Source organism: Mytilus edulis, chromosome 6 (genome assembly GCF_963676685.1).
Source record: "Mytilus edulis chromosome 6, xbMytEdul2.2, whole genome shotgun sequence".
Taxonomy (NCBI): domain Eukaryota; kingdom Metazoa; phylum Mollusca; class Bivalvia; order Mytilida; family Mytilidae; genus Mytilus; species Mytilus edulis.
In genome coordinates this window covers 16,888,078-16,915,988 of record NC_092349.1, presented here as the reverse complement: position 1 = coordinate 16,915,988, position 27,911 = coordinate 16,888,078, and the positions used below count along the sequence as shown (strand labels likewise).

General features: G+C 32.3%; 2 protein-coding genes across 2 annotated transcripts in view; both read right to left on the bottom strand.

The window, feature by feature from the left end:
- The window catches only part of LOC139528937 (serine/threonine-protein phosphatase 6 regulatory ankyrin repeat subunit B-like), an 81,644-nt gene extending 72,030 nt beyond the window's left edge, over positions 1–9,614 (bottom strand). The window contains exon 1 of the mRNA XM_071325185.1: positions 9,540–9,614. The gene's annotated coding sequence lies outside the window, so the exon portion shown is untranslated. The remainder of the gene's footprint in view (positions 1–9,539) is intronic.
- A 6,918-nt stretch (positions 9,615–16,532) lies between these two features.
- On the bottom strand, positions 16,533–27,334 carry LOC139527253 (uncharacterized). Its single transcript, XM_071322587.1, has 6 exons — positions 27,227–27,334; positions 25,167–25,484; positions 24,182–24,291; positions 22,700–22,883; positions 17,245–17,391; positions 16,533–16,708 (listed from the first exon to the last, which is right to left on the bottom strand). The coding sequence occupies exons 1-6, from the start codon at positions 27,291–27,293 to the stop codon at positions 16,608–16,610; spliced, it is 927 nt and encodes a 308-aa protein (XP_071178688.1). The 5' UTR covers positions 27,294–27,334; the 3' UTR covers positions 16,533–16,607.
- Positions 27,335–27,911: the final 577 nt, after the last annotated feature.

Genomic DNA, 27,911 nt, shown 5'->3' with positions numbered 1-27,911 from the left:
CCCCACTGGCGGCCATCTTGGATGATGGATCGGCTAAAAAGTAACAACACTTGGTCAGCCCCCATAAGGAACATTTCTGCTATGTTTGGTTTCATTCCATTTAGTGGTTCTCTAAAAGAAGTCATTTGTATGCATTTCCCATAGGGTCCTATGTTAAACTAAGTCCCCCGCTGGCGGCCATCTTGGATGATGGATCGGCTACAAAGTAACAACACTTAGTCAACACCTCATAAGGAACATTTATGTCATGTGTAGTTTCATTTCATTCAGTGGTTCTCTAAAAGAAGTTCAAAATGTAAAATGTTAACGACGACGACGACGACGGACGCCAAGTGAAGAGAAAAGCTCACTTGGCCCTTCGGGCCAGGTGAGCTAAAATAGAAATCATCCTATTATGTCATGATTTAATACAGATAAAATTGAAGCAACATCTTTTTATAACTGAAAGTTGGGAGGCATAATGTGTTACCCTTGTCCGACCGTACTTCCGTCCCATTATGGGTATATAGTTTTTCCGCATAACTCCGCTTACAGTTTGAATCCTAGGCAGTTTTCACTTTGCTGTCTGTTTTTACAAATACTAAATGTGAGCATGTGGTTAGGGTTTTGATTTTTATTAATGTAGCTCTTATGGGAGATTGTTGAACTTTGTCATTTAGGGGTAACCGATTTGTAAATCTCTTCGACTATCTTTCATGTCATCTGTCTGCATTATTTCTCCGTTCCGATATGTGATTTAGCCACTTTTTGAACAACCGGTAACTTTAGCAGCGGGACATTTAATAGATTGCTTTCGATACTATATAACGACAGAACGCTGCTGCTTAACATCGCATATATATATAAACAACATTATATCAATGATTCTACAAATTCTTGAAAGGGTGTAATGTGGTTATTAATACATCTGCAGGTTAACAAGTAAAACATGCATACAAACTGAAATCTTTGCTAACTGTTTTTTTTTATCTGTATAAAATTTATTGTATAAAAGACTATAGAAACGTTAAAATTTACTAAATGGTTCTGGCTCCAAAAGTGTTCACGTGTATGGTCGAAGTATATATAGAACCAGTACATGACACACAACAAGCGACAAAAAAGGGGGAGGTAGTAATAACACAAAACTAAATTAAACTAAGGCTTGATTGATGTAAAATTCAACAAAAAATGAAAGTAAAGGGAACAGGAAAATATGAATGTATTACATCACTTAAAAACAACCTTTGAATTGACAAATGATTTATTTTTATCGCCCGTAGGCCATAACTTGGCGTCCGTGGTCTGTCGTCCGTCGTCCGGCGTCGTCTGTTAACTTTTGCAAAAATCTTCTCTGAAACTACTTGACCTAATTTAACAAAATTTTGCCTTGATTATCACTGGGATATCTAGATCAAACATGTGTCCGATGACCCGACCAACCAACCAAGATGGCCGCCATGGCTAGAAATAGAGGATAGGAGTAAAATATAGATTTTGGCTTTTAACTCAGAAACCAAAGCATTTAGAACAAATCTGACACGTAGTAAAATTGTTTTTTCTACGTACAGGAATTAAGGAATTCAGGAATATGACAGTTATTTAATGAGATTGAGTTTTTAATTTTTACATTTGATTAGGGACTTTCCGTTTTGAATTTTCCGCAGAATTCAGCATTTTTGTGATTTTACCTTTTAACTCATGTCTTTGGGATAAGAAAGAAACCAAGCAATAATGGCACACAAAGGTTATTATTCCTCGTCTAACGTCTAACAATCTAAAGTCAGATGGAAGGACTTTATAGAAGTAAGTGAGTGAAAGGCTGTTATAGAAATAAACGTATAGTAAGCCATATTATTTATAGTTCCAATAAATATTCGTCCATGCATGTTCAAGACATATATTTTTTACAAGTATATCATCAGTTGACTATGTGTGGATGTATATTGCAATACTATGAATTGGTTTAAACATGGAGAAATCTATTGTCCTAACATATCAACAATAAACACACACCAGACAACGTATTATATTCGCTAAATACTTTGTAATTCATGTACATAATTTAACGCTTTAATGTCCAAATGTTTTTTTATTGTGTTATTTTACAAATAATATCAAAGGAAAATTGCGACACAGTCGCATTTTTCGAACAGTGTTAAAATACATAATGATGGTACAAATAAGAAATATTGATAAAATTCGACACCTGCATGTTAACTTGTTTTTAGAAGCTTATACAAAAGATTTATATGTTTTTTGCCTGTAATTTAAATCATTATTGAAATTCAAGCTATAAGATAAAAATAAACACAATGGCATTGTGATTAAATATTATTATCAAATATTACGCTATTGAATGCTCTGAACCATAACGAACATGTGATTTTATTTTATTGAGTCAATTAAAAAATTCACAAAGGCCCTTTTTGTGAAGTTTGTCTTTACTTTTTTTTGTGTTGCAGATTTGGTTATTGTATTGTTTGCTTATCACATATACCTAAAATGTCGTTTGGAATATAAATCGGGTAAAAATTCCTTTCGATTTTGTGCGAAACGTAACACTTATGTATTAATATTTTATCTGCAACAATATGGAATTTTAACTTACCCGATCTTCGTTTGATGGTTTCAACACATGTATTTCTCATTATTTTTTTTATCTGCACCATAAAATGTTGTTGCGTCTTAAAAGTTTGTTTGCATCAAAATCATTGTATAACAAGCCTCGATGTAGGTCAGTAATTTTGAATGGATTACATGTAAATGGGCGGGTTGTTATAGGTGTCGTTTGTTAACAGGTTTAACGCTATATATTCTTTTCACAAAAATGTAAGTGTGTCAATTGCCTGCTATATAAAAAATATTCCAAAAAAAAGGATAAGTATTATAAACAAATTATCAAGGCGAATCGTTTCAACTCTACCATTGGGGGGTGTTAAATGACATTCGTATTTCAGATAAACAAACTGAGATTATCAAATTATATGACTCAACTTTCTTATTGTATAGATATATACAGATTTAAAAAAAAATAATCAACCACGAAACAACAATCGAGTGTTTTAGATTCAAGGTGTAACACTAACTTCATATCATTCGTTCTACTTTGTATTATAACAGAAGAATAGAAAAGTAATACGATTTTATAGACACACATTTATTTAAAGCGTATAACTGATACAGATTTCTCAATAGCACTAACGATGTAATATACAGTCGAAATAATGTAGAAAATCCAACAAACTATCTTTTGTAAGGCATTTTCAATTTGATTTGATCAAACAAACATTCCATGAACAACGTCTTAACAAAATCTACTGTTGTACGTATGACACCAGAAGAATGAAATTATCGAGTTCGTTTCACACGTAAAATTATTGGTAAACCAACTGACTACAATTTTACCCCTTATAAGTTTGTAGTTTAATATCTGTGTCGGCTGTCTGCTGAGCATCCAACGTCACTTGTTCCCGAATATGGGTCATTATAAAAACATGCAAAACTATGTTATTGGGTCTTTTTAAGTCACAGAAATGAAAATATATCAAAATAACACTTGCATATGTAAGATATGAATGTTTTGTGATACACAATATACAGTTTACAGTATGAAATGTTATAAAAACATCCTTAATGTTTTCTTAAACCCTTGGAGATAGCCAGAATTAACTGTTATTTTTTACTATAAATCCTTTCAGACTTGAAATGGGACTATTATTCATTTCATTTGTTATTATGATTTATCACTATTTATTGCATTTTGATACATACAAATATTTTTTACTGATTTAGAAGGTGTATGTTGGTTTTATAATAAAATTTTCACCAAAAGGAAATGTAACATTTTTTAAGTCAATGGTGTAACCAAAGGACAAATTTGTAGGATAGGAGTTACATTGTATCTTTCGCAAGATTTAGGCTTTTACAACAGTCTCTGCCTTAGCAATGGTACCTGTAAGCATGTTATGCAAACGAAAACAAACAATTATGTTGAAAAAATCGTAAAAGTAAGTAAAAGCAATATCATAAATGAAAAAAAGTGTCCACGGTGTACCCTTGTAAAAATCATTGTTTTGAAAACATTTCCTTAACTTTGAATTATGAATTATATTGATTATAGAAACATGCACCAGTAACAACATATATAATAGTGGAATGAAGCACTTATTTCGTAACTGAATCTTAAAATACACATTAAATCATTGGTGTGACTGTCAATGGTGAGACCATTTTGATAAAATAACACCATTGACCAGTTTAAAAACACCACCGAATATATCATGACAATCAGCATTATTTTGTGTTTCTTTTATGTTTAACAAGCGAAACATCATATTATTTATGAAAAACAATACTTATTTAACAACAATGTTTTAACAATATATATCATGTATAACATATACAAAGTTTTCACAAACTGATGTATGCTGGTAACACCAATGACACTATTTAGTAACACTATTGACACTTTTAGTAATGGATGTTATGTTATATAATTTGCGATTTTTTAGCCTAAGAGGTATTTTTTCATCTTTTTCTTTTGCTCGGTGTTCTTGGCTTTGTGTTTATTACTTAATAAAAGTAAAATTTGCAATGTGATGTAAATGGTGATACTTTTGTGTCATTGAAGTTACTGAAGGTTCAGTGGTGTTACTATATAAATATGAGACATTTTAAATTTTTTTTATTCATAAATGAAAGTGTTTTTAGGTCGTATACGAAGTATTAGGTATATTATTATCATTTAATCTTATACATTTTACATATGTACAGTTTAAGTGTATTTTTTAGTATTTACAACGGTCATAATTAGGACAGCCAACTTTTTTACGACAAAGTATTCTGAAATTTATGTTTGAAAAGAATGTACAGCTATATGAATAATATCAATAAGTCGTAATTTAAACCTAAACAACAAATTGGAACGGTTGTTTGATGTTTAACAATAATATTTAGTACCTAAAAGTATGATTTAAATTGGTAACACCATTGACACGTTTATATCAAAGGATGACTTAAAATTGTTAAAATTGAAGGAACTCTTCATTTTCCCCATTGCATACTTCTCAATATCGTTGCTACCATACTATAGAATAGAGGGCCACATTCAAATCAATGACATCATTTTTTAAAATATTACATGGTCAAAATTTGCACTTTTTTAATAATGACCCTTATAACTGTTATACCGATATTCATTGATATTGCTATATGACGTTTATCTGTATTTTGTACATCTTACTTTCCTGTATTATTCCTTTTTATATTTTTATTTTGGTTTTGGTTGAATCATGTTTGTTGTCTGATCGTTTGTTGTACAAATAATTACAAAATTGCCTTTCAATAAACTCATCATAGATACCAGGACTAAATTTTGTATATACGCCAGACGCGCGTTTCGACGACAAAAGACTCATCAGTGACGCTCGAATAAAAAAAGCTAAGAAGGCTATATAAAGTATGAAGTTGAAGAGCATTGAGGACCTAAATTCCGAAAACTTTTGCCAAATACAGCTAAGGTAATCTATGCCTGAGGTAGAAAAGCCTTAGTATTCAAAAAAAAAAATAATTTGTAAACTGTTTGTTTATAAATATTTCTATATCAATGATAATTCATGTCAGCACAACAAAAAGTGCTGACTACTGGGCTTGTTATACCCTCGAGGAAATAAATCTCCAACAGCAGTGACATCGACTCAGTGGTTAAATAAACTCATCATAGATACCAGGACTAAATTAAGTATATACGCCAGACGCGCGTTTCGTCTACAAAAGACTTATCAGTGACGCCCGAATCCAAAAAAAGTAAAAAGGCCAAATAAAGTATGAAGTTGAAGAGCATTGAGGACCAAAATTCCATACAGTTTTGCCAAATACAGCTAAGGTAATCTATGCCTGAGGTAGAAAAGCCTTAGTATTTCAAAAAAATCAAAAATTTGTAAACAGATGCTTTATAAATATAACCATAATAATTCATGTCAGCACAACAAAATGTGCTGACTACTGGGCTTGTGATACCATCATTGTCTTATTCCCGTATATGACTGTTATACTGAATGTGAATTTGCATTGCTATACTATGTGTCTCGGTATTTTGTAAATCTAACCTTCATGTATTCGTTTTAGTGTTTTGGAATGGTTTTGTTTGAATAATCTGTATTATCTTATCGTTTGTAGTCCAAATAATTATACACATGCTTTTCCATAACATCATTGTCATGAAAAATCTTTCGACGAGTATTGTGAAAATAACTGTCAAACAGTGCCCTTACAATTAGGGTTATTGCGCTAAAGTGCCCTTTCAAATACTGAGATTCAAGCTGGAACTCTATAAAGTCGAGATTACATGTTAGTTATGTAAGTGCGTCAGTGGTTTTTCTATCCTGTGGTGTTTGGCTTTGATGAAATATGTTTGTTGTTGTTCTGCAATTTGCATGTTAGTGCTGTATATTTGTCAAGTAGTGTTGTCATTTCCGCGAAATTCGTTAACACTGTCATAAAACAGAAGGTTTGGCTAGCCATTAAACCATGTTCAACTCATTATGTAACATATCCTGTACTAAGTCAGGCATCACATAATTTTATTAACCAATCATGGTGGCCAAAACTTGTGCTATACAATCAAATGAATTACAAAATAAAGCAGAGTAGTTGATTTGAATGATTAGAACGATTAGCTTACATTTAAACTGAAAACATGAATACAAATTCACACAAAGTAACAGGATTATAAACCATATTATTAACAAAACATAAATTTATTTGTGATGCCACTATGACCTGGAGATATAACATAATTTTATAGTCCTAGGTCTAGGTCTAAGAAACAACTCCTGGATGATTTTATTATTGGTTCCTGGTGTTTGTTAGCATTCTGCTTATAGTTGATGTGTTTCCCTCGGTTTTAATTTGTAACCCAGATTTGTTTTGTCTTAATTGAATTGTGACCTTTGAACAGCGGTATACTAATTTCAAAATTGAGAATGGAATGAGGGAATGTGTCAAAGAGACAATAACCCGCCCAAAGAGCGACCGAAGGGCACAAAAGGGTCTTCAACACAGCAAGAAAATCTCGCACCCCGAGGCGTGCTTCTGCTGCCCCCGAAACAAAAATGTTTACAAGTAAAGTGATAATGGACGTCATACTAACTCTGAAAGATAAATGAATTAAATTTAAAAATCATACAATATAAACTTTCCCCTAAACGTGTAAAGAGTAATGGTGTATGGAATATGGTGCTCTGGTAGAAGGTGTATGATGCTATGGTGTATGGTATATGGTGTAAGGGGTTTGGTTATCAAAGTTTAATACTATGCGAAATATCGATAAGAACTGATTTTTTATTTTATACATTAATTTACAATATAGTGATCAAAATCTGTGTCTTTTAAAATAAATAAATAATTTTGTAGTCGCACTCTTTCTTTGAAGTTGAATTGCATCATTTATAATTTCTGATGGTGTAGATAGAATGTGTAAGATGCATGGTGCAAATGTGTAAGGTACATGGTGCAAATGTGTAAGGTACATGGTGCAAATGTGTAACGTGTAGGGTGTTATGGCACGGTGCGTAAGGTGAAATGGTGTATAGTGTATAGTGAAATGGTGTATGGTGTATGGTGTAATGGTGTATGGTGTATAGAGTAATGGTGTATGGTGTATAGTGTAATGGTGTATGGTGTATAGAGTAATGGTGTATGGTGTATAGTAAAATGGTGTATGGTGTATAGTGTAATGGTGTATGGTGTATAGAGTAATGGTGTATAGTGTAATGGTTTATCGTGTATAGTGTAAAGGTGTATGGTGTATAGAGTAATGGTGTATGGTGTAATGGTGTATGGTGTATATTGTAATGGTGTAATGGTGTAATGGTGTATGGTGTATAGTGTAATGGTGTATGGTGTATGGTGTATAGTGTAATGGTGTATGGTGTATAGAGTAATGGTGTATGGTGTATAGTGTAATGGTATATGGTATGTAGAGTAATGGTGTATGGTGAATAGTGTAATGGTGTAATGGTGTAATGGTGTAATGGTGTAATGGTGTATGGTGTATAGAGTAATGGTGTATAGTGTAATGCTGTATAGTGTATAGAGTAATGGTGTATGGTGTATAGTGAAATGGTATATGGTGTATAGTGTAATGGTGTATGGTGTATAGTGTAATGCTGTATAGTGTATAGAGTAATGGTGTAGGGTGTATAGTGTAATGGTATATGGTATATATAGTAATGGTGTATGGTTTATAGTGTAATGGTGTAATGGTGTATGGTGTATAGAGTAATGGTAATGGTGTATAGTGTATAGAGTAATGGTGTATGTTGTATAGTGAAATGGTGTATGGTGTATAGTGTAATGGTGTATGCTGTATGGTAATGGTGTTTGGTGTATAGTGTAATTGTGTATGGTGTATAGAGTAATGGTGTATCGTGTATGGTGTTCGGTGTATAGGGTAATGTTGTATGGTGTATAGTGTAGTGGTGTATGATGTATAGTGTAATGGTGTATGGTGTTTAGTGTAATGTTGTATGGTGTATAGGGAAATGGTGTATTTATGTATAGTGTAATGGTGTATGGTGTATAGTGTAATGGTGTATGGTGTATAGTGTAATGTTGTATGGTGTAAACAGGATAAACGTCTTTAGTAAAGTCGTTTTAATTGAGCGAAAATCAGGGTAAGAGAAAATATATCATCCAATTATCGAAATGTATTTTTGAATTTTTGCATTAGATGTTGAATCAAAAGGTCTTTCTGATTTTAGTCATAAATTGTAACTCATTACAATGCAGAAACAGATCAACAATAAGTGGTGCACAGTAAGTCCCCATTGGATAAGTTGACGAATATAAAAAATCTTGAAAGCGAACAAAAATGTTATCCAGAAAAAAATGGACAGTTAAAGTATCAAAGCAAGTCCATTAAAATAGTTCTTTTGTTTGTTGTTACGACGCAAATGACATAAAAGAGTTTAAACAAATACATTCACATACTATTGTCTTTATATATCATACTATCAATAATCATTCAATTGTTTAAAATGCCATAGCAATGACAGGGTGATATAATACATGTACCAACTAGATATAAAAAGGTATCTTAGACACATCAGTTAAACAAACAATCAGAAAGCTTATTATATTAGATCCAATGTTATCGACACAAATCAATAACATACCCATCAACAAACGCCGTTTAAATAACAGTTTATGCGTAATAGTAATACAAACCAATGAATTGATCAAACAAAAAGGTATATACCTAAAACTTTACGAATTTTAATGATTCTACATGCGAAAACGAAATATATATTTTGTAACAAGATATCCAATTAGAATATTAAACAAAACTTTGAAATATAGTAGAAAACAAAATGTATCATTCAATGTGTACCCAAACAGGTGTTTGAATTCCTCAGTGAAGATCAATTGGTCCATCGAACCTGTTTCTGGGTTCTTTTTTTAACCAATGAATATGCTATTTTTCTGTATGATCAAAGTGTAATATAGACACCATATGAAATAATGAATGGACGTCATACATTTAATTACAAACTTACCTTTCAATTCGTTGTCAATATTATCCCATTTTTTCATGTTTACTTGTTTAATTTGTGTTATAACAAGGATATAATTTACAACTGCGCATGCCATACATTTTAAAATGAAGGTTACATTTTGTAATATAAAGTTGATCCTACACAATTACATATCATAGGTGTGTGAACGGTGTTTTAAAAGAATAGTTTGATGACTATCAAGGCTTTTACATTTTACAGTCTTTTCATATAATGTCGAAAGTTACTATGTGATTTTAAATGACATCTCATATATTGCAGATTCATGTTTTAGTTATAAGTTGAAACTGAATTCATCTGAAATTTAACAAATCATTTTCTTTAAGACAGGTCAGGCGGAACAAGTTTAACAAGTTTAAATATGCATGGTTTAGGAAGATTAAAGTAAGTGTTCATTATGAGATAAATTCGGTGTTGTTTTGGGATAACTTAACAGTACTTCTTTCCCAAGACTCCAAATAAATGTTAACATGTAGTTTAAATTAGATATAGACCAATACAGTCCATTATAGATGAGGGCCTTCAATCGGTTGTGTAAATTTCCGACGCGAATTTGTTCAGAAAAACAAATGAAGGAACATGTAAAAAGAAATTTGAAAATGGGAAGGGATTAACCATCAATGAGACAACAACTGTTGTCAAATTCTTGTCACACAAGCATTTGAAATTAGATATTTTGGGAGTATAAAAAACTCACTTTACTTTCTTGATAACATCGATACATATACATTAACATTATTCCTTTTGATTAAGCTCTTCTGGCTTTATATAGCAAATATGAAACAATGAAAGGAGCGCATTTAACAATGACAGGATCATATTAAACAAAGAAAGGAGTGTTAAACAAAGAACGATGTTAAGGTAAACAATTAACGGATATTTAAATACATTATAAAAAAAAGAGTAATAAGCGGAGAGCAATTTTAATTACATGTTCACGCTTCGCGACACTACCAACTCATAGTTAAACAGTTATAAATATCACTGAATTTAATGTTAAAAAATGTCCTGTTCCATATGAAAGTCTGACACATATGTTTGTCCATCATTGTTACAACTTTTTTGAGGTTGTTACAGTCATTAAATGTTTATTATAACTTTTAGAAGATTGTTACAGGCGTAAAAATTTTAAAACAAACATTTCATGGGTTTTTACAAGTTGGTAAATATTTAATACAAATATTTTAGTGTAATGGTTGCGAATGCTTAAATAATGTTAACACGTCTCATGTGCACCTTCTCAAGACTTGATACAGGATAAATGGATAAATTTATTTTATTTCAAAGTGTCACGTATTGATGATACAATTGTAAAATTACCCGTAATTTATATGATCGTCTTCTTTTGTTGTTTTTCATTAAATTATAAAGGGGGTTCGCGGGTCTAAATCATTTATATAGGATTTCTTTATATCTTTATATAAATGAACTTTATCTTATAGTTAATAGAAAAATAAAATAAAAAAATGGGGTCACCGTTCATTTGCGATCACAATCTGCCTTCGAAAGAAGCATACATCTTTGTAAAAGTGTTTTTTTTTTCTGTTGAACTAATAGGAGAAATAAAGGTAATATCGAAATAAAAAAAGAAATTTATTACAGAAATCGCTCAAATTTTACCATAATTTAGTTTAAGTACAGCATATATCGAAATTATATTAAAAAGTATAGGTCACCGATGAGTTCAAAGAGATATTTCAATTTAAAAGCCAAAAAACGGCATTTTCCCCCAAAGGGAGATAATTTGGAACTTTTTCAATGATGTTTACATTTTAAAAGTCATCTGGGGCCAACACAAATTAATTGTTTTGAATGTTTTTTGTACCATATGATAAAGTAACAACTACAAAAGGTAATAAATAAAACTTGTAATAAAAAACAAATGTTTAATTTTTTTCTGAAATTTTTATACCCTCGAGCCTCCTTTTATGCGATCTATCTATGTCTTTTGTGGTATTCCGTTTATGGCATTGTCTGTTCATTTGTGGCAGACCTGTGCGTTTGACTTTCGATCTGTATTTTTCATTTTGTCTATTCAAGAGTTTTTATAACTTGTTTTATACCTAAAGCCTTCGTTTAAAATTTTATTGCAGAAGATTGTTTATGAATTCATCGAAATTTATATTTAAAATTGTTTTAATAAATTATCATGTAGACGTCGGTGTACCTGAACAAAGTTAAAAATAATATGACTAAGTTACATATATAACAGCATAATAAAGCTGGTTTAATTTAATTACTATCCAATTGAGACATGTTCGGACGATAATTATTTAAATATGTCAAGGTTTATTAAAAACGGAAATTACCCGTTGACGATTTAACCTTATTCAAAAAAAAAATCTTTTGTATTCTTGTCGACAGAAATAGCGGGTCTGCAAACTGTATTTTACAAAAATCGTACACATGGCAGAAAGGAACTACAATGTAACGGATGAGCTGGGAAATTTAATCATGGTTCCAAGATTTTGAAAGGAAAATGTGCATATTTGTGCCTACCCTCATGCCTACAGGTATGAATCGACGTTCTATATCACCTCACACGTGCACAGTACAAATCTTACAATACATCGATATAGTAGCATGTTCCAAGGCAAAGTAAGAATTTAGGCTTCTGAAAAAGAGTTCCTGGAATAGAATCCCCTTTTTATTGGAAGATCAATGCATTTGAAAGGGTACATTTAGTTTGAACTCCCCTTTATCCTTGGCTGGAACCCCCCTTTTTGAAATGGATGGATTCATCCCTGTTCATCGCCTTACTGTTAAACCGTGCATGATGATGTGGGGCATACACAATGGTTTGGTTTTGCGGGATGGCGTACTACCAATCTAATTAAAAACCAATCTATCATCGTTCCCGTTTTCTGATATGTCGCGTGGGAGACCTAACGAAACCCGCTTTGAGGTCACATGTGAGTGAACTGAAAGTTATGAATTTATAATGATATGCAAATGAGTTGACGACGTATTGATAAGCCAATCAAAAAAGTTAATGAATTATTTGGACTGACGATGTCTTCGTAAATAAAATGAGTTACATCCCTTTACTTTACGATAAACTTTCAAGAACGTCGAAGACTCATTTTCATTGGTCGAAAAAGACACACATGTGACCTCAAATCGAATCTCGTAAGATCCCCCACGCGACATATCAGAAAACGGGAGCGATGAGAGGTCTGTTTTTAATTAGATTGGCCTACTACAAGACGTATATTGTATGTCAATGTATTGATAACAGTCTCATCCTAAATTGGTTTGAAATATTTGAAACTGAATTTTTTTTAAATTTGAGATAATGCAAGTTGAAGCTGCAATTGGCAAATTTTTCAGGAATTTTGGTCCTTACTGCTCTTAAACTTCGTACTTTATTTGGCCTTTTTAACTTTTTGGATTCGAGCATCACTGATGAGTCTTTTGTAGACGAAACGCGCGTCTGGCGTATATACAAAATGTAGTCCGGGAATCTATTTTGAGTTTATTTACAACCACTGGGTCGATGCCACTGCTGGTGGAGATTTATTTCCCCGAGGGAATCACCAGCCCAGTAGTCAGCACTTTTTGTGCTTACATGAATTATCATTGATATGGTTATATTTATAAATTAACTGTTTTCAAAATTTAGAATTTTTGAAAATCTAAGGCTTTTCTACCTCAGGCATGGATTACCTTAGCTGGATTTGGCAAAACTTTTAGGAATTTTTGTTCTCAATGCTCTTCAACTTCGTACTGTTTTTGGCCTTTTTTACTTTTTTGGATTCGAGCGTCAGTGATGAGTCCTTTTTTTACTTTTTGGGATTCGAGCGTCAGTGACGAGTCTTTTTTAGAATAAACTCGCGTCTGGCGTATATACAAAATTTAGTCCTGGTATCTATGATGAGTTTATTTACTACAAAGCAAATATTTATGTATAAAATGTGAAAATAATGCATTTTCAGTATATTTTACAAATAATCCTGAGTCATGAATAACAAAATATGGATATATTCTATAATTCTAAAGCATGTCTTATATTATCAATTCAAAGAACTATTATCAAATCAGTGTGGCCTTCACTATTTATTTTCATGTGAACTCTGTCAGTTTTTATATAATATTTTTTGTATTATGATGGTTTATCTGAATATTTATTTTAATAATAAAAGTTTAGATTTTGCAAAAAGAGATTTAAAGTCTGCACAAATTGCACGAATAATTGAAAAAAATTATTGATTTATTAGGTTGGTGAAGCTATTATTTTATTTAACCAACAACAGATAAGAATTTGAATGAGTAAAACACCTACATGATAGCGTATGTTCTAGGCAATTTAACATGATACATATGTTCATGTAAGTCTCAAATCTATGGGTGTTTTCCTGATCAAATTTCTAATAAATATCACTTCTCATAATCCATACTATTCAAATATTAGGAATTTTTTTGGAATCTTAGGCAGATTTTAATATTACGTAGTATTTTTCGGAAAAAGAGTAAACTATAATGTAACCAGTGCCGATAACAACGACCTTTTTGTTATAAAGAAGGAGAGGAATGGCCTGTTGTCAAGTATCCTAATCTACATGTTTGATTATACTTGAAAAAAAAAAACCAAGTAAATAAAATATAAAGATCGGAGAATCCCAGAGGAAACTAAGTTAAATCAGATCTGGAATGGTTATTTCCTTAACACTACAGGGAGATAACTCTGTAAATCATCTAAACGTTTTAATTACGTTGCGTTTTAAGGGAATATTAAGCTTCTCAATTATAAAAATTAGTTTTTGTTAAACTGCTTTATATAACAAGTGTAATTTTTCTGATAAAACAGGTAGTTCAAATCTTTTGAAATTTTGTATAATTTTGTCAAAGGGTCAAAGTAAATACTTTTTTCAAAATTTTATGAAAATTAAACGATCCAAATAAATGTTAGTGAAAGTATTGGGTACCACCTTAAGAAATGGCCACCAATGGGTCTTCGATGTAGCGAGAAAATATCGCACACGGAGGTGTCCTTCAACTTGCCCCTAACAAATGTGTGGACTAGTTTAGAGAATCGATAATGGACGTCATACTCTGAATTATACAAAAGAAACTCAAATTAAAAATCATACAAGACTAACAGAGGCCAAAGGTTCCTGACTTACGACAGGCGTAAAATTGCGGCGGGGTTAAACATGTTTTTCAGATCTCAATTCTGACCCTATACTTCTAGCCAATGTAGAAAAAACAAATGCGCAACAATACACACAGTAAAACTCAGTTTAAGAAAAGTCCGAGTCCGATGTAACACTATGAAACAAAAGAAAATAAACAAAATGACAATAATACATAAATAACAACAGACTAATAGCAGTTACTGACATGCCAGCTCCAGACCTCAATAAAACTGATCGTCATCATATAAATACCAGGTACAATCCCTCCTGTTAGGGGTTTAGTGTTATACCATCATGAAATATATGAGAAGAACATAACCCGTGTCATGCCAACAACTATTTTTAGAATAAATGTGCTAAATTCCGATGCAAAGACCCTATAAATAAAGGCAACAGTAGTATACCGCTGTTCAGAACTCGTTAATCCATGGACAAAAAAACAAAATCTGGGTAACAGACTTAAACTGAAGGAAACGCTTAAAATATAAGGAGAGAACAACGACACAACATCAAATGTAAAACACACAGAAACAGACTAAACATTAGACAAAATCCGATGAGAATAAAAAATATAACATCAAAACAAAATACACGAATTTGGGATAGAAAAGTACCGTGACACGTCTTATAGTAATGTGAATTCACACTCAAACGACACAACGGAAACACAACGTTAAAATGTAACACACAGAGAAACGAACTATAATATAACAATGGCCATATTTCTAACTTGGTACAGGACATTTTTAAAGAATAAAAATGGTGGGTTGAACCTGGTTTTGTGGCATGCCAAACCTTGCACTTAAATGGCAATGTTAAATATAACATTAAAATGACAACATAATATTACAGGAATGCAATACAAATAAATAGGAGAACATATTAGACAAAGAAACACACGCATAATAGCTAACAAAAGGCATCAGGTTTAAAATTCAATACGCCAGAAACGCGCCGTCCACACAAGACTTACCAGCGACGCCTAGATATAAAAGTTCGAAAGGCAAAACAAGTACAAAGTTGTACAGCACCGAGGATCAAAAGTTTAAAAAAGTACTATAAGTTATTCAATATTGAAACCAAAATATGCAATCTTTAATTACCTGACAACAGTATCATACTTATTTCCCTTCTTAATAAGTCTGTTTAAAGGTTTTGTTAGCTTTTGAGGTGAATACTGACATTTCTGTGCTTTGTAAAAAATATTATCATAATAGATTGGATGTTAAATACCTGAACATATAAGATGTCTGCGTGTTGAGTTATATTTACGAATGATGTCCTTATACCGATGATAAAATTCAGTAAATGTTTTGACTATATTGAAACTCTAGTGTAATAATTTTTCGGTAATACATACACGAATTTTTGTACTAAGCTTCCCGTCAATGATATTGATATGAAGATCGAAGAAAGGGCAGTTGTCATTGTTAGTATTAGTTTTATTTAAAGTAAGTTCAACAGGAAAAAATTCTCTAGTATACAATCTGAATTCATTATTAAGAGCCAATATATCATCCAAATATCTAAAAGTATTGTAAACATTTGTTTATCAAATGTTGTTTCAATGGGGCTTTGCTGATTTTAGTCATAAATTCATAGTCATAAAAACTGCTAACAATACAAAAACAGGTCCGCAACAAGTGGTGCACAGATAGTCCACATTGAAATCACAATAACTTGACAATATACGGAATCTCCAAGCGAACAGAAATGTTACCAGGTAAAATTCAAGCCCAGATATAGTATCAAATGATGTTCAATGTCAATTTTTTGGATACACACAATACTATATCAATTTATTGAATACACATAATACTATATCAATTTATTGAATACACACAATACTATATCAATTTATTGAATACACACAATACTATATCAATTTATTGAATACAAACAATAATATATCAATTTATTGAAGTTCAATGAATTGTTTCTTTTCCTTTGAATGCTTTGCTTCTTTTTTAATGGACCTTTTACGTTTGCACCGACATCTCTGTGTGTATTTCCAAGCTACAAGTAAAGAAGTACAGATATTTTTAGAACAGTTTGGCAACAACCTTTACTGCCAATTTTACCACTTGAATTACTTTTCTGAATCAATTGCTTCTTATATTTGTGAAAATCGCATTGAAATAAAGCTTTACATATATAAAACACATAACTACAATATTTTTTATCCCAAATATAAGGAATCGGAATATAATCTACAAAACTGTTGCAAGACACCACCTGTCGCCAACCAATATATATTTTTCTGTTGACAGACTCTTTTTTCATTTTCCCATACGCTATCCCGATTGAACCCTTCTCCAGTGTGCTCTTAGACTATTATGCAATTAAGGGCATGTTGATTTTTGTGTTAATAGATGTAGGTAGTTGACGACTCCTTTGTGGCCTTCTGTTGTGTTATTTTACTCTTTCTTCGGGTTGGTGACTCCCTGACACATTTCGCATTTCCATTTGCTATTTTAGAACTTAGATTTTCTGACTACTGTACGACCACTGCATACAAACACCACACACTTAAAAAAATATTTGGAACTTACCTATGATAATAATGAAAATCGATAGAAGCATTACAGCTGCAACAATCAGTGCAACTGTCAATGTTGGAAATTTAGTTGTTTGTGAGTCTTTATTTGGAACATGTATTCTTGTTGCATTATTAAGAAGTAGTGGTATACTCTCATAAACTAAAAAAGAATTAAACATTGGAAATCATTTATACATTAGCCTACGTTTTTGGTTCGTAATATGAAATCAAAAATTTAAGAATATATTGTTGTGTTTACAAAGTACCATATTTTTAGTTGCTCTAATACCGCAGTCGTACTAGGCCGCGATCGCACTACGTATACGATCTGAGAAATGCTAAAAATGATGATCGTAGTCCGATCGTGAAGATCGCAGTAAGGTCGTACAACGGTCGTGGTGAAGTCTTCAAGATCATGATGAGCGTGGCCAACTTTGAACATGTTCAAAACAATCGTGGTGCGTTCGTGACGAAATCAGGTCGTAGTAGAACCGTAGTGAGAGCGCCCTAAGGTCGCAGTCAGATCGCAAAGGTCGCTATGCCATTGGAGCGAGAGCGTAGAGAACGCGTGATTCTATTCAAAGAGACCGCGCTACGATCTCACAACGACGTTACAACGACCTCATTACGACCATCACGTTTTCACCGCGTCCCAACTAAGCTTCCAATAAGATCCTCACATTCTCACCGCGACCCAATTACGCTTCCACTACGACTATACCACGCTGTTCACGACCATAGTACGATTCTAGCACGCACTTGCCGTCCTCATCACGCTATTCCCATGACCTGACTACGTTCATACTACGACCATCATTCTCTTTGTCATTTTCACATAAATTATATAAAAAAAGTTTCCTGGATTTTGTTTGTCTGTATGTAAATATCGATTTGCTCCAACGGCTTCTCAATTTTATATAGATTAGACCGTTGGTTTTCCCGTTTGAAGGGTTTACACTAGTAATGTTTTAGGCCCTTTATAGCTTGCTGTTCGATGTGAGCCAAGGCTTTGTGTTGAAGGCCATACCGTGGCCTATAATGGTTTACTTTAAATTTATAAATTGTAACTTGGATGGAGAGCTGTCTCATTGGCATCCATACAACATCTTCCTATATTTATTGACACATCTGTATCATCTCTGCTAATCGTTCACTAAAATATCTTCATGTTCTAGTAGATTTCGATGGAATGACTGTATTGTTTCTGAAAAATCTACGTATTAATCAGAAAAAGAAGGAATGGAACTATATTGTTTTTGTTTAACTGACCCCCCCCCCCCCTAAAAAAAAACACAAAAAAACAACCCAAATCAAACCCATCCCACCCCTCTTAACTTAGTTTGGGAAAAAAATGATTTACCAATATGGATATATGTAAATATCAATGTCGAATAAACGAAACTTTCAGCAGTTTAACCCCCACCTCCCGAAAACTATTTGATTTAAGTTTTTTTTATCCTACATTGATCTTTTGATGTCGTCCCTAAGAATGCAGTATGAACATAGTGTAATCGTGGCAAGAACGTGCTATAATCGGATAACTCGTGGTATGATCTTAGTGAGAACGTGAATAGCGTAGAAAGATCTTTAGAAGCGTAGTGAGGTGGTAGAATAAGCGCATTCTGAACGTTGTATGATCGTGGCGGGATCGTTTCAGAATCGTAATGAGGACGTAGTAGCATTGTGAAAGCAACGAGAATTTACATTTTCATGTCTCTCATACCGCAACCTCACCACGTCATGAAGTGAACTTATTTTAGATCGCATTGAGCGTTGTACGATTGTGTTTTAGTGGGGCTGGGGCTTAATATCTGATTTCTTATGACCTATTAAACTGATGTTCAGAGTTCGTTCTTATTTTGTACTTTTACTCCTATTTCCAAGGTTAGGGGAAGGTTTGGACTCTGTTGGAAAGTTGTTTCATTTGCAATCACATCTTATTTGTATAAACAACATTAAATAAAAAATAAAAATAATAATTTTAACGATTTTTTGAGGCAATAATATACCATAGCCAGTCTAAAGACGAAACAAGTAAAATGCATATCTGTGCGTGATATTACTGTATAAAAGATGAAGAACCACAATAGTATACTACTTAGTTGATTGTACACATAATGTGTACCATATTGTGAGGGAATAAAACTATACTATAAATCTGCCGACAGAAATTATTTTAAATTTTGAAATAAAATACAAATATTAACACATAAATAATATGGTTAGTAATCAAACAAATTTGAATATATCAATTGGAGGAGGCATGAGACTAACTTACAATGGTAAGTCAACTTTGCTATTTGTCACGAATACAAACGCGTGAACTTATAAAAAAGAAGATGTGGTATGATTGCCAATGAGACAACTATCCACAAAAGACCAAAATGACACAGACATTAACAACTATAGGTCACCGTACGGCCTTCAACAATGAGCAAAGCCCATACCGCATAGTCAGCTATAAAAGGCCCCGATAAGACAATGTAAAACAATTCAAACGAGAAAACTAACGGCCTTATTTATGTAAAAAAATGAACGAAAAACAAATATTTAATACATAAACAAACGACAACCACCGAATTACAGGCTCCTGACTTGGGATAGACATATACATAAATAATGTGGCGGGGTTAGCCTGTTGTTTTCTAAGGCATAACATATATATTCCGTTTACAGGTGCTGCTGGAATGTTGCTACATAGAAATGGAAAGTTCATAACTTGCCATGGAAAGTTGAAATAATCTCTTATGTCGTTTTGTTGTCAAAATATACATGTAAGTCAACATATGAGGAAGACATACCCGTATCTGTTGTGTTCTCTATCCCAAGTTTGATGGGATAGATTCGTTCAACATAGTCACCAAATGTTGAAGAATTCAGTGAGAATATATTATCTATATATCAAAAAGTAAAGTTAAAGAATACTGCTTACTTCTTTTCCTTCTATATAAAACTTCCTGTATGAAGTCAGCTTCTTATAGATGTAGGAACATGTCAGCAATAAGAGGGGCACAATTTATTCCAATGGGAATACCGATTGTTGGTTGAAAACACGTCCTCACAATCAATTATTCAATCATCTGAAGAATATCAGTTTAAAAAAACAAAGTAAAATTTTCCCCTTCCTGAGACAAGATACTTTGGCCATTTTGTTGTTGTTGATACAAAGTAAGGCAAACTCTTTTAATTTGTCTTTTAGTTTGGAATTGGAAATACTTGTGTCAAGAGTAGATCAAGAAAAGTAATAAGTCTTAATACTAATGCTTAAAAATTTAGAATATATGTACTCTTAAACATCTAATGATTTTTTGAGTATCCACATCTCATTCACGCCATCATTAGAATAGGTAGTTTCGCAATAATGTGAAATTGTTAAAAAAGGGATGTTTATAATTGGAAAAGATTTTTCATGGAGTACTTGGAAGAATCCAATAATATACCGTTGTTTCTAAGACACTTGTGAAACTTAGAACATAGAACATAGAACAGACCTATGCTTATCCAGGATTTTCTCTTTGGTATGTGTCAAGGAGATATATGGCGAGTTTTTATGAATAAGTCTAGTAATCTAATATTTGATATGTTTCCCTCAGTTTTAGTTTGTAACCCGGATTTGTTTTTCTCTATCGATTTATGAATGTTGAGGTGGTATACTACTGTTGCCTTTATTTATGGGGACATCTCAATCTACCAACATTAACATTACTGGCTGCTTGGCAAAAAGAAAAAGTAGGGGTCTGTTATAGATCACATTAGCTGCATTTGGCAAAACTTTTAGGAATTTTGGTTCTCAATGACCTTCAACTTCGTACTTTATTTGGCCTTTTTAACTTTTTTGGATTCGAACGTCACTGATGAGTCTTTTGTAAACGAAACGCGCGTCTGGCGTATATACTAAATTTAGTCCTGGTATCTATGATGAGTTTATTTAATTGTATTTATTTTAAACAATTAAAGATAAAATATGGGCAGAGATGAAAACTGATTACAAATATAAAGACGTTTCCGCTCAGTTAAAGAACATGAGCATTGTACAATATTTTGTTCTAAAGAGGACGGATTAATTCTTCTCATTTCGAGGATTAATTTCTCCATTGTTTCCCTACAATTAAAAACAGACATATTCTGATATTGTATTTCAATATCAAATGTTCCACCACGACACAGTCTAACTATTTGTGTGACTGTTTTAAGTTTCAGCTTTTAGTTAGTGATAGTCGTTGGTTGTTGTGTAAATTTGTTGTTTTTCGTTAGATCTTATAGGTTAAATAAGGCATTTGATTTTGAAAATGTTGACTTGCTAGGATGTCTAACGATAACCACTTGGTATTGGCTTTGCTCATTGTTGGAGGTCGAACACACTCCTATCGGTTTTCGTATCCTTATCTATTGGTCTAAGGTGGGTATGGTCTCATTCAAGCCAAGGGTTTTATCTAATGATTTGATTAAATTAGTTCAACGAGTGAAAATATTCAATGTCTGATTTCTTCCTACTCATACTTTATATTTATTAATTTAAACAAATTGCGCTAGTACTAATCAAGTATGCAGATTGAAATTTGAAATGTTATTAATATTGACAAGACTGCAATATTGCTGCTAAAAGAACGTTTCAAACATGATTTCTTTTACCCGCAAATCAATTTCTACGATTTTTATGACTTATAACTGTTTTTATAAAGGTGCTTTGAACTGTCTGCTTTTGTTGTAATACTCTATACAACCAGGATAATGAGCCAATTTTCGAGTGAAGGATGACATGACATTTTTGCATTGCATTCATCTTGTCTGTTCGTTCTTCAAATACACATTGTCGTAATATATTTGTTTTGTATCAATTCTTCGTTTCGAATATTGTTATCACTTTATGGGGTCCATACTGTCTGAATCTAATCTTTTTATCACACATTTATGAAGTATTTATGATCAAAATGATTTGATATTTGGTTAGCAGCTTAACAGTGTCGGCTGGCAAAACGTGTGAAACAACTGTTTGTTTTATAACTCATCGTCTGGAAATAATTCCAATGAGAAGGTGTTCCATAATTGGAATAAAATACGTTTAGAAGAAGAAGAAGAAGAAGAAGAAGAAGAAGAAGAAGAAGAAGAAGAAGAAGAAGAAGAAGACAGTCAAATTTGTCTTCTTACTGAGTTCATGAATACGTTGAATGCATTTTCTTATTTCGTCACATGTTTTAAAAGAACATCTGAATAGAAGAACTCTTTAAGTGACCTGCAGAATGATAGTGATCAACTTTTTTCTATTTCTGAAAATTTAAACTACTGGTTGGAACATGCTTCGACACATCCCCTATCTACATAGCGTATTTCTGCTGTCATAGAAACATCTAAATGTGCAAACTAGTAATCAGAGTACATTATTGTTTTATGCAACCGACATTGGGATTTTAAAAAAATGTTTCTATTATCATCAGCCAAAAGATGTACATAATAGAACACATACATACCTGAACATTTATACGTTTCGTTTCCTTTAAATGTCACTGGTTCACCTACATCAAATTTACACTCTAGCTCTGGCTGCTTGTTACAGTCTTTTTCTGGCAATCTGTATGATGCATTATACGTAACGCTGTACACAAACCCATTGGTTTTGTACGTTACAGGAACTATTTTTAAGGTGAGACTATTCTGTAAATGAAATACATTTCATTTATTTTGTTAGTTTACCTATTGAAATGTTATTTCATAAACTGTTGATATGAAAATAGTAAAGTTTTCAGAAAAGTATACTACTGTCAGACTAAATTATTCAATGATAAAAAGGCTTCATTAACGGTATTTATTTACAGACTTAAAGTCAAATCAAACCTCAAATTAAAAAAAAAAGAAAAGATGTATATGATTTTGATAGTTTTCATTATAAAACTTATGTGCATATACTTATTTCTGAAGACAACTCTTTAATTTGTCCACATTCAAAGAGTTTACTTCATTTTAATTGTTCAAAAAAATTTGTCGACATATTTTCCGTATATGCAAGTGACCTTAGCGAGACCAGTCTCGTAAAAATCCGGTGATTACAAAACGCACGAATATGTCAATAAAAAAAAACAATTATCTGATTGTATATGTTAAACACGTGCTCTATATCCATGCATGTTGTTGATTCTTTACTATAAGGTGACAATCGGTAATAAAATTGACGATAATACGATATCGTAACGTAAAAAATGATAAAATCGTGCACAGAAGACTAAGTTTATGATATATACATGCATTGGTTCAAGAATTGGAAAAACATTATTTTTCACCAGCCACTTGTTTCATATGACTTTAAAACATGCCATACGTTTAAACGAAAATTGTCGGAATATGAACGGATAAAATTTTGAAAATGCCACACCTGTTTATAATTATATTATCCGTCATTTGTTGAAATTCTTTTTAAATTTTAAAAATTTCAATTACAAACAATAAAACAGTATACTAAGATGCAACATGTAATTTTTTCAAAATTTCAATATGAAATGCCATTTCAATTCAGCAACAACATTTCCCGTGAAGACATTGACATATGGTATTTTAGTACTGGAGAATTTGAAAATGGACTGCGAAGAAAAATAGATCATAAAAAAAATTTTAAGAATCGTATGTAAGTACCCACTTGTTGTTTCTTAGCGGGATCAATGTTATTGTCGGGCTCGACTGAAGGCAAGCAAACATGTTTGCCATCATGTTTGCCATTTATTTTCTTTTATACGAAGAATATACAATAAATGAATACTATAACGTTGGCTCTCTGGTGAAGGCTATACGATAGTCTTCCCAAATATGTCCGTAAGTCTTGATGGATTGTTGTCTTATTTACAATCATACCATATCTACCTTTCTATTTTTCTGTCTAGTAATGACATGCTAATTACATACCTATGTTATTAAAACAACAAACACAGAACAGTCATATACTACAACAACAATGTACCTACTTCAAAATACAAGGAACAATTTGGCACAGGATATACCTTCTGTAAGTCAAGGAAAATTTGTAGCAAGTCATTTTCAAAAGAAAACTTAATATTGATTCCTGTTGGTGGATCTGAAATTAAAGACATTTGTATTATACTCGAAAAATGTTTCTTTATCCAGCCGTTTACTTCATCAAGTTGATAAAATTATTCAAGATTTGATATATTTCTATATGTTTACTATAAAAAAATTGATTGTCCAATTGGCTCTGATTCAAGCTTGCAAAAGTGGTGTCGCTTGAAATACATTTTAACATCGAAATATACATAATCCCCGTTTAGCCTCACCACCAAAGGAAATAAAATTTAATCCTCCATACAGTCAAAACATTTCGCTATGCAGTTTATCCGCATTATTAACATGTATTTTTCTTTGAGAACAATAGTTTATTTCGAAATACAGAGTCGTTGAATCTGAAATATGATGTAAAGAAACTCCTCATAGATACCAGGACTAAATAGTGTATATAAGCCAGACGCGCGTTTCGTCTATAAAAGACTCACCAGTGACGCCCGAATCCAAAAAGTTATAAAGGCCAAGTAAAGTACAAATTTGAAGAGCAATTTAGTTGTACGAAAACGTCAAAATAGATAAATGTATTTTGATCAAGTTTGCACTCGTCGCATGCTTCTTTGAACAGGTAGCACCATATCCGATTTTGACGATTTGAAGGGAGAAAAAGACAATGAAGATTATTAATGCCCTATAGTAGATATGCTATTTTAATTAGCATTCAGTTTTCTATTTCACTTGTCAGCAAAAAATAGAATATAATGATAACAACACAAAATTGACCTAGACTGACTTCACATTTGTTTTTATCACTACTTTGGTGGTATTTATATCCGGTGTTGATGGTACAAATTGCGAATGGAACAGATGAATTAAAACATATCCACATAAACTGAAGAATTGATGATTAAGTAATGTAGTTTATGTACTTACAATGAAACCAATTCTCGTTTAGTGACAGATTCCTTGTAGAGGATTGAAATCCACAGGAACAAGAGTAATTTACATTAATGTCAGATGCTGTTAAATTTTTAATGATTAAGGAAAAATCGAAAGCCCCGAAAACTATGTCCTCTTCGTATTTGTTGTTATTTGATGAATATCCGTTGTACACAAGTCCTCTATGTTCAGGACCACCAGACCACTGACGTACAGGACAATCTTTAGGATTGGTCAATATGTATTCTAAATGACACGTTAGAACAGTATTTTGTCCGAACATTGCTGGCAGAGAAGAAACATTCCAATACACTGAAATCAGAAAAAAACCAGTTATTTAACATAATATTTTGATAAGTAAAAGAAAGTCCCCTATAAATGAAACCAGAGATGGAATAATATTGTCATGTTCAATCACAATTTGTCTCAACCAAATATGACTAAGTATAAGACAAATCAATAAAACACCAATGTACACTCCTAAGTCCTTATGCAAAAAGAAGTCATATTTCAAGGTGATATAGTCATTGAATAAACTTCCAATCTTTGTAACCGTACTTAATTCGCATATCAACGCTGAGGTGGTGACTTTGAATCCCGCACTTGGCAGGTGCGGTCGACTCTAATCTGAATTTCCTATTTATTGTAAGTTTTCCTACCGAAAGTCGATGACTATATCTGGGTTTCCGCCAATAAATTGGTTTATTAATAATGCTGAAAGTGGGGCTACACACCAACCAATCGACCAATTATTTAATTTCTAAGAAAGGCGAAAGATACTAAACAGAACAATCAAACTTATCAGACAAAAATAAAGTGACAACTCCATAGTTAAAAAAGAAAAGACCAAGAAACAATCAAGAATACTTCAAGTTCACAAAACACAACACAGAAAACTAAAGACTGGCCAACATGAATGACAGCAAAAACTGGGAGTGATCTCAGGTGCTGCGTAAGTGTAAGCAGATCGTGCTCTACATGTGGAAACCGTCGAATTACATGCACATATCTGGAAATAAGTCTTATTCGATAGGTCACATTTGGGAAAAACGGACGGTATTGTAGTCACCTGGGAAAAATATTCCTTAACAGTCAACCAACTCTCGATGGCGTCTTTAAAATTATCGAAGTAATGCTTCAAGTTTTCGTTTTAGAACTCTTGGCATCAACTTCCTAGTGAGCATCAACCTCTTTCAAGAAAATTATGATAGAAAATACAAGCAATGGCATCTTACCATATGGGAGATATATACTCAGTGTGCAGGCTCTGCTAGACAATGCATCATAGAAATGGAAGTAGAAAAAAAACCCCCAAAAAAATAAGAAAACATAAAAACACAAGTAAAAGAAAACTGATCGACTTAAAATGTTTTGGTTTCAAAAGGTAAATAAAAGTGCGATCAGATGTTACGAAATAAAAGCAATATTTTAGAAAAAAGCGGCAGAAGAATAAATAATCAAAATACAATAATTTTGCATGCTCTCTATCTTTTTTTCTTTTCTCTGACTAAATAATATCGATATGCTGCATCTTCTGGCTAATAACATCGATTTCTTTAAAAAAAAAACTGTTGACTGAAAGAATCTATAAAAAAATAATACATTTCGATACACATCGATATGCAGATGCCTTTCAAAATGTATTTAAATTGCAAATTTGCTATTCCCCTATATCTATTTATATTTGCATGTAATAGCCCTGACAATTATTGTACTTATATCGAAAGCATGAAGCTATATTCTAAATTATATTAATTCTCCCCTGTGCATATATTGGCAATTTGTGAATACATTAGTACGAGTCATAAAAAATAGTTACCTTTCTTTTAATCGACCTAATCAAAATTTTTACTTTATTTATATCAACAGAGCAGTTACTTCAAAATACAGATGAAATAATGGACAAAAAAGACACTACTAGATATATCGACATCAGAGAGTGAGCGGATAGTATCAATTCAAGAGATAAGCAACACATAATAACTGAAAATAAAATTGAAAACAGTAAAATGTCCTTCATAATGCTTAATTTATATAAAAAAATGTACACCTACCTTGGCCTATAACACAATCCAATATCAATATAACTAGGAATACAATGTTTGAATGCTTCCAATCCATGCAGAATTGGTCAGCTTAATATGGGTAAAAAAAAGGTCAACTGCAAAAAGTAAAACAATGTTTCATAAGAATTAAGAATTATGCAACCAATAAGCATTCCAACTTATAATATTGATAAACAGGTTTCTAGTTTCGTTTTTGTGTTTACAGAAACCTTACCATATTTTCTGAAAATGATAAGCTAGTTAAGGTTAATATCGATGGCAGATGACACAAATCTATAAAGAATTGAATGCGTTAGTTGAATGGAGATTGGGTTCACTTCTACACTGCATCCACTTTGCCGCAATTAAACGCACAGATCTATCGGAATTGTAGATTAATTTGTAACGTGATAAGTTATCCACTATATCAATGTTCTTCAAGTTCGTATTTGATATCCAACCTATTTTCACTGATTTTTAGTGCCAATCATCATTCTAATGTCGGTGGAGCGGCTGTCTGGCGAAGAGAATTATAGAAAGTCGGGTATCTTTGACGATTTTTAAGCGGTAATTCACTTTATAGTTTTACTCGGTTTTGCCCTGTTTTGATTTTATGAGATTTCCTTCAATATTTTCTTCTAATTTGTTTTTTTCTTATCAACCGGAGAGACGATTTTTGAACTAATAATGTTGT